The sequence below is a fragment of the Grampus griseus genome, assembly GCF_964374135.1.
Source record: "Grampus griseus genome assembly, chromosome: 6".
Classification (NCBI taxonomy): Eukaryota; Metazoa; Chordata; class Mammalia; order Artiodactyla; family Delphinidae; genus Grampus; species Grampus griseus.
In genome coordinates this window covers 36708719-36716732 of record NC_139000.1, presented here as the reverse complement: position 1 = coordinate 36716732, position 8014 = coordinate 36708719, and the positions used below count along the sequence as shown (strand labels likewise).

General features: G+C 55.6%; 1 protein-coding gene across 1 annotated transcript; it reads left to right on the top strand.

The window, feature by feature from the left end:
- The first annotated feature begins 3628 nt into the window (after window positions 1-3628).
- TESK1 (testis associated actin remodelling kinase 1) lies at window positions 3629-7929 on the top strand. Its single transcript, XM_082657258.1, has 10 exons — window positions 3629-3860; window positions 3985-4106; window positions 4237-4285; window positions 4820-4966; window positions 5303-5385; window positions 5552-5642; window positions 5890-5973; window positions 6125-6214; window positions 6348-6462; window positions 6785-7929. The coding sequence occupies exons 1-10, from the start codon at window positions 3642-3644 to the stop codon at window positions 7669-7671; spliced, it is 1887 nt and encodes a 628-aa protein (XP_082513384.1). The 5' UTR covers window positions 3629-3641; the 3' UTR covers window positions 7672-7929.
- Window positions 7930-8014: the final 85 nt, after the last annotated feature.

Sequence of the window (8014 nt, the reverse complement as noted above, 5' to 3'; positions counted from 1 at the left end):
TGTGATTTTGTTTTAAAGAAGAAACCTTATCTTTTAGAGGTAACACACTGAAATATTTATTGATGAAATGAAATAATATCAGAAATATGCACCAAATAACTGGGTAGGGGGAAAGAGCAGGAGTATAGATGAAACAAGATTGCCCATGAATTGATTATTGGAGGATCACTGGCATAGAAGTTACATAAAAGCAGATACTTTCACCTCGGCCTGGTCACTTATGGCAACAGTATAACTGAGGCATGGGTGATTTTGAACAATGGGTCTCCAACAAAATGGTCTTACCCAAGGTAAATAAGGGTTCATTGTTCTATATGTTCTTCTTTTTTTCACGTTTGACATTTTCTATCATAAAAAGTTTGAAAAAACAACAACAAAAGGATCTTCTAGTAGCCTGACTCAAGGAACATTTAAAACTCATCTTAGCACACCCCTCTGCACTATTTAATACTGTTCATTGTTCCACTTTTCCTAAACTCTCCATTCCTTGGATTCCACTTGCCACCAGTGTTCTTTTGTTTTGTTTTTTGTTTTGGCTGTGTCAGGTCTTCGTTGAGGTACGCAGGGTCTTCATTGAGGCATGCGGGATCTTTCACTGCAGCGTGGGCTCTTCGCTGAGATGCATGGGCTTCTCTCTACTTGTGGCGTGCAGGTTTTTCTTTCTCTAGTTGTGGCGCACGGGCTCCAGGGCGCGTGGGCTCAGTACTTGTAGATGTGGGATCTTAGTTCCCTGACCAGGGATGGAACCCGCGTCCCCTGCATTGGAAGGCGGATTCTTTACCACTGGACCACCAGGGAAGTCCCGCCACTATTTTTTAAATCAGTGGACTTGAAAAGTATTCAGACATTCAGATGGATGCACAGATATATTGCTAGTTCAGTCATAGACTGGAGTTTGCATATTGTAATGTAAATATGTCAACTCTATTCTAAACAGTTTTATTATGACTTTAGTTAAATAAAAAAGGTTGTAAAATGTGATGTGTATACTGTATGTGTACTTCTTAAAACAGGTAAAATCCTGACCCTTTCATACACAGGTTTGAATTTGAAATTACATTATAAACACTTATGCTTTATTGTTCTAAATAAAGAATTTTACACACTCTCAAAAAAAAAATTCTCTTCCTATATTTCAGCATGTTTCTTGTGTCTCCTTCATGGACTTCATCCACCCACACTTTAATACTGTTGGTGTTCCCTAGAAGTCCATTGTCAGCCTATCTCTCCTTCCCTACTTGGATAATGGCAACCACCTTCAGTTTTCTTTACCATCACATCACCCCTTCGTTCATGGCAATCACCTACCTCCCCCACCCCCAACCTTTCCTCCTCCTGGATTCTTTATCTCAGTTGATACTCAGTCATCTAAGCTAGAAACTTTAAAATTATCCTGGCTGATGCTCTTTCTCTCTACAGGACTGACTGACTTTGGATACTGATCAATCAAGTCTTCCCATTCTAGGTGATTGTTTCCTCCTCCCCTTCCCCATTATCCCTACCCTAGTTCAGTCCTCATCCTCTCCTCACCAGAAGCATTGTCAGCACCTCTTTCCTAATTAGTCTCCCTGCCTCCATACAACCACAATAATCTGTCTAAAACAGGAACCTGGCTCCTCTGCTTAGAATTACTATTACCAGCTATAGATATTCTCAAACTTGGGTAAAGGGTCAGACACGAGTCGATTAAATTATTCTATTACTTAAACAAAAGGAGGCATAAATTCCTAATGTTTACAGATCTTATACGACTATAGAAAACAAACTTACAAATTACATAGTTGTAGATGTTAACACTTAATGTGATGAATGAGCTTGTTTTGCTGAGACTCTAACTCTCTACAAACATGGGACAGGACTCTGTCAGAAGGCGGTCACCCACACGGACGCGGACTGTGCAATTAATTTTCCTTTTAGCTTACCACAGAAATAGAAATATAGTACTTTAGAATACTTGAAAAGAACTCAGCCTCGCTCCCTCAAGCTCTGTCGCAGCCCGTTTGACTCCAGAGGCTCACCCGCCTCCCTCCACGCCGCCGCTAGGTGGCAAGCGGCTCACTGACGCCCACCACCGCTAGACCCAGCCCAGTCGCCGGGATCGAGTGACGTCACCCATCCCCGACGATGATTGGCTATTCCGCCGATGACCGGGGGGGAGGAGCCAGCGGAGAACCGAAAGCGTTGGGTACGGCGAGCGCACAGGGTCCTGAAACGTTGCGTGCGCACTCAGGACCCCGCACCGCTTTAGAGGCTGGTTGCAGGTCCTCCTCCCGCCTGAGGGGGCAGACCCGATTCCTACGTGATGCGGGCGGTACCTGCCTAGAGGGGTCACACTGAGGGGCGGACTCACGTCGAGAGGAGGGGTCACAATGACTGGTGGAGTCACTCTGAGAGGTGGGGTCTCACTGGGTAGGAGGAACACACAAAGGAGGGGTGTCGCCCTGAGGGATTCTGGTACACACTGATGGTGGCAGTGCCATACTGAGGAGAGGTCTCACTGAAAAAGAGAGGGGTCTCCGAGGGGAACAGCTCCTTGAGGGGCGGGGTTTTGCCAAGGGGTGGGATCTTGCGCAAAGAGGGGCTTCCCTACAGGTCGAGGCTTCTCTTTTGAGAGAGAGGGGCATTTGGACGAAATAGTAAGAGTAAGGTACAGGCTGGGTGGTCACTTGACAGAGGCTCTGGAATCTGAACTTTTTTCAAGGGAGGCGGGATGGAGTGAGAAGGAGTCGGGGCCACACCCGGAATGGGCTGGCCAAGGGCTCACTACAGCTCCGGGGCATCACAACCGCCCGAGAAGGTAGAAGGTGTCAGGGAGTCCAGAGGTTTAAGGTGTAAAGGTCGAGAACTGGGAAATGGGCAGGCTGGGCCAGGGCAGAGGCTGGGAAGGCGGGTAGGTTGCTGGGCTACCTCCGACTGTAGCTGGGCCAGAGTGGTCTACTTTTCTGCCCTGCCGGTCCTTGGAGCCCAGGAATCTGGCGGCTTCCGGAGCCAGACCCTCAACCGACAGTGACCTGAGGGAGGGAGGGGAGAAAGGATTCCCAGGGCAGCTAAAAGACATTTGAGCTGCGCGTACGCACAATCAGCCCTGAATTCCCTTCAGTTAATCAGCTGAGGCCTGAACTTATTTGACCCCGACGTCGCAGACCCACTCGCCTAGGGCTTCGGGTTGCGGGGTGCGCACCTGAGGGGGCGTGGCCGCTGCCCGGAGGCCGGGCTCGAAGGAGTTAAGCAGAGGCCCGGCTCAGCCCCGCCCCGGCAGGCCGCGGAGCCTGAGCCCCAGCGGCGAAGCTGAGCAGCCGCCGCCCGCCCGCCCGACCGCCCGCCTCCGCCTGTGGGGAGCCCGCCCGCCTGCCCGCCGGCGCCCGGGAGCGCCACCGCCACCGCCCGGCCCAGGCCCAGGCCCTGTCCCAGGCCCTGCGCGGAGCGGAGCGGAGCGGCGTCCACCCGGGCCCAGCAAGCCGGCGCGGCGGGGGCGGGCCCAGGATCTTCGGCGTATCTTCCATTCTCCTGGGCGGGAGCGGGAGAGGGAGCGGGAGCCCTGCGCCCCTGATCGGGCTGGGCCCGCTCCCATGGCGAGCGCGGCCTGCCCGGGCCCCGGGGACCCTGCCATGTGAGGCAGGCCCCGGGCTGGGGGCCCGGCCATGGCCGGGGAACGGCCCCCACTACGGGGCCCAGGGCCCGGGCCCGGAGAGGCGCCGGGGGAGGGTCCTCCGGGGCCCGGGGGCGCGGGCGGAGGCCCGGGCCGGGGCCGCCCCTCCTCCTACCGGGCTCTCCGCAGCGCCGTGTCCAGCCTGGCGCGCGTGGACGATTTCCACTGCGCCGAGAAGATCGGGGCCGGCTTCTTCTCTGAGGTCTACAAGGTAGGACCAGCAGAGAGGGCAGAGGGGCGGGACCGAGACTTCGACGCCAGGCTGAAACTAGGGGGCCCGGACCCTGGCGACCCGCCCGACCTGCGCGGGACTCGCCATCCCCTGCTGCCCCCAGGTTCGGCACCGACAGTCAGGGCAAGTCATGGTGCTGAAAATGAACAGGCTCCCCAGTAACCGGGGAAACACGCTGCGGGAGGTGCAGCTAATGAACCGGCTCCGGCACCCCAACATTCTAAGGTGAGCGGCCCCAGCCGCTTGCTGGGAAGCTTGCTGGGGGATAGGGGAAAGATCCCGCGGGAAAAGTGGGAACTGTGGAGCGGCCGGGGCTCTTACAGCCTACACTGCTATCTTTCCCATCCTCTTCCAGGTTCATGGGGGTCTGTGTGCACCAAGGGCAGCTGCACGCTCTTACAGAGGTGAGGATGGGCCAGGAAGGGGGGGACTCCACCACAACCACCACCAAGGGGAGAGAGAGTCAGCGGCCTGGTGCATCTACAGAGGAGTAATGAGAGGCAACAGGACCCGGGGGAGGCTTCCCTGAACTTCCCTTCAGGCAAACCACAAATAAAAGGCCTCAGCTGGTGCCAGTCCTCTTTATCCTTTAGAAGGGTTCTGTCCAACAGATCTTTCTGCAGTGATAAAAATGTTCTGTAGCTGTGCTGTCCAAAACCATAGCCACTAGCCACATGTGGCTAAGGAGCACTGGAAATGTGGCTAGTGTGACAGGAACGGAATGTTTAATTTTATTTAAACTTAATAATTTAAATTTAAATAGGTGCACCTGTGTGGGACATGCTAGCCTTAGGATATGAATGGGGGACCCTAGGGCACAGACTCACCCTCTTGACCTTTGTGATCCTCCTGAGTGTCCCCAGGCTTATATTTGGGAGACCTAGAGAACAGACTGAAACTTTGATATCCATTCCCCTTCTCCTACCCCTATGTCCCAGTATATGAATGGGGGGACCCTGGAACAGCTGCTCAGCTCCCCCGAACCCCTATCCTGGCCTGTCAGGCTCCGCCTGGCTTTGGACATCGCCCGCGGCCTGCGGTACCTGCATGCCAAAGGTGTATTCCACCGAGACCTCACATCCAAGGTAGGCTGGCCAGGTGGGTGGAGGCATGAAAGGGGATTTGAGATTAGATTGTAACTAGCCCGTGGGTATTGGAATGCGGATAATAGACAGCATTAGGATGTTGGGGCAGCAAGACACTGGAGAATGGGGGACTGGGGTGAGGGGAGTGCTCTGAGGGACTGGATACCATGCTGTGTTTGGAGTGACGGATGATGTTGCAAGATTGGTGTGTGTTGGAAAACTGGGAGATCAGAGAGGGTTGGGGTTATTCTGGAGTGACAGGTCCTTGGGGTGCATTTTGGGAGATCAGAGAACAGAAGGTAATGGGTATGTGGGGATGCTATATGTATATGTCAGAACTGTCTGATCCGGCGGGAAGACCGAGGCTTCACAGCTGTTGTGGGCGACTTTGGGCTGGCTGAAAAGATTCCTGTGTATAGGTGAGGTGAATGCCCCATCCCCCTAAATCTCCCAGATGCCCCTTATCTAAGTGAAGCCCACAGGAACATTTCCCCTGGGGTAGCGAGGGGGCTGACCTCATCCCCTTTTGTTTGGGGAGGGTGTCTGAGTAGGATGTTCCTGACCACTCTGCCCCTGCCCCTGCAGGGAAGGGGCAAGGAAGGAGCCGTTGGCTGTGGTGGGTTCCCCATACTGGATGGCTCCAGAGGTGTTGCGGGGTGAGCTGTATGATGAGAAGGTAAGATATCAACCCTTCAGATCCCCAAGGCCTTCCAGAGACCCTTGAGATACTCTTATAAGGCTCCATCCCAAGTTCCTCAGCAACCCTACCAGATAATTCAGAAGACCCCCAAGATCCCCTTTACCCCTCACACCCCTTCCAACACATGAAAACTGTCAAGACTCCCCCAAATTCTGACGTATTCTGACAAAATTCTTACATGAAACTGTCAATGCCTCCCCCTGACACTCGCTCCTACCCCTAGGCCGACGTCTTTGCCTTTGGGATTGTCCTCTGTGAGCTCATCGCACGAGTACCTGCGGACCCTGACTACCTACCCCGTACTGAGGTGAATGATGCGTCCAGGTTTAAAAGGAGGAACTCCAGACTAGGCACATCATAACCAGGGAGGGTTCCCTGGAGGTTGAGGTCCTGACTGGGGGACAGCAGGAGAACTTGAGGAAGGCTGACCTGGAGGCCCCTCCTCTCTGTCCCCACAGGACTTCGGCCTGGATGTGCCTGCTTTCCGAACCCTGGTAGGGGATGACTGCCCACTGCCCTTCCTGCTCCTGGCCATCCACTGCTGCAGTGTAAGAGCCTCACTCCCTCCCTGCCCCCACCCCCACCCACCATCTGACAAGGGCAGCCGGCCCAGATGACAGGAGGAAACTCAGGGACCCTCTTCTGGAGCACTGAGTGAAGCTGCCCGTCTCTCCCCATCAGATGGAACCTAGCACTCGTGCTCCCTTCACTGAAATCACCCAGCACCTGGAATGGATCCTGGAGCAGCTGCCTGAGCCAGCCCCCCTCCTCAGGGCTCCCCTGGCACACAGTCAGGGTAAGTGAGCACAACTGGGGTCCTTTTGCCTCTCTCTTCCTCACCCGGGGAGACTAAGTGTTTTTATTAGTTGAGGAGCCTGGGGGCAGGAGTGGGGTGAGAGGATATCTCAGAGAAGATAGTTTTCTAATTCTAGAGCCTGAGGGAGGGGAACAAGGAAAGAAGAGGTAAAGGGGGCTGGAGGGGACATCTCCCCCTTTCCAAAGCACCCTGTGGGACTCCCTTTTCTCAGCTCTAGTTCCACCAGCCTCCTGGTGAATGAGACCCTCAGGGAACTATGATCAATGCTGAGAACAGTGACCACAGACTTCTCTGTCTACAGGGTCTGTTCCAAGAGGGGGCCCCTCTGCCACACTTCCCAGGCCAGACCCTCGGCTCTCCCGAAGCCGGTCAGACCTCTTCCTGCCCCCATCGCCAGAATCGCCCCCCAACTGGGGGGACAATCTGACTCGAGTCAACCCCTTTTCACTACGGGAAGACCTCAGAGGTGGCAAGATCAAGCTCCTGGACACACCCAGCAAGCCAGTTGCCCCCCTACCCCTTGTACCACCATCACCAGTGCCCTCCACCCAGCTGCCCTTGGTGACCACTCCAGAGACCTTGGTCCAGCCTGGGACACCTGCCCGCCGCTGCCGCTCACTACCATCATCCCCTGAACTTCCCCGACGTATGGAAACAGCACTGCCAGGTCCTGGCCCTCCTGCTGTGGGCCCCTCGGCTGAAGAGAAGATGGAGTGTGAGGGCAGTAGCCCTGAGCCAGAAGCCCCGGGGCCAGCTCCCCAGCTGCCCCTGGCCGTGGCCACAGACAACTTCATCAGCACTTGTTCCTCAGCCTCCCAGCCCTGGTCCCCTAGATCAGGAGCCCCCCTTAACAACAACCCCCCAGCCGTGGTGGTGAACTCCCCACAAGGCTGGGCTGGGGAGCCCTGGAACCGGGCCCAGCATAGCCTGCCCCGTGCAGCAGCCCTGGAGCGGACAGAACCCTCGCCGCCCCCGTCAGCCCCCCGGGAGTCCGAGGAGGGGCTGCCCTGCCCTGGCTGCTGCCTCAGCCCCTTCAGCTTTGGCTTCCTGTCCATGTGCCCCCGCCCCACACCAGCTGTGGCCCGCTACCGCAACCTGAACTGCGAGGCGGGCAGTCTCCTCTGCCACCGGGGGCACCATGCCAAGCCACCCACAACCAGCCTGCAGCTGCCTGGGGCACGCTCTTAGCAGTGGGGCCTGTGGTCTCCGGCCTCCACCCTTGGCCTTCAGGATGCCCTGTGAGGACAGAGAGCACATGCTGGACTGTGCCAGCCCCGGATGGGCTGAGCAGCTCTTCTCCCTGTAGAGGGGAACCTCGGCATGGACGTGAGGAACAGAACATTTCCTTTGCATCCCCTGAGCTTGCTCTCCCGTGGGGATCACTGAACCAGACAAAGCGTTGCCGACACACGAGACTAACACGTGCAAATTATTTAAAAATATTTCAATAAAACTGCCTGGCTGGCTCCGGGCTGCCCCTATCCGCTCAGCCCGTGCGCCCTCCCCACCCATTCCACTATGGGAGGTTTTG

Bases quoted from the DNA above. Each gene is read 5' to 3' on its own strand.
- TESK1 (XM_082657258.1), top strand. From the start codon at position 3,642: ATGGCCGGGGAACGGCCCCCACTACGGGGCCCAGGGCCCGGGCCCGGA. The intron at 4,107-4,236 runs GTGAGCGGCCCC...ATCCTCTTCCAG, and splicing joins CGGCACCCCAACATTCTAAG to GTTCATGGGGGTCTGTGTGC. The intron at 5,643-5,889 runs GTAAGATATCAA...TCCTACCCCTAG, and splicing joins GTGAGCTGTATGATGAGAAG to GCCGACGTCTTTGCCTTTGG.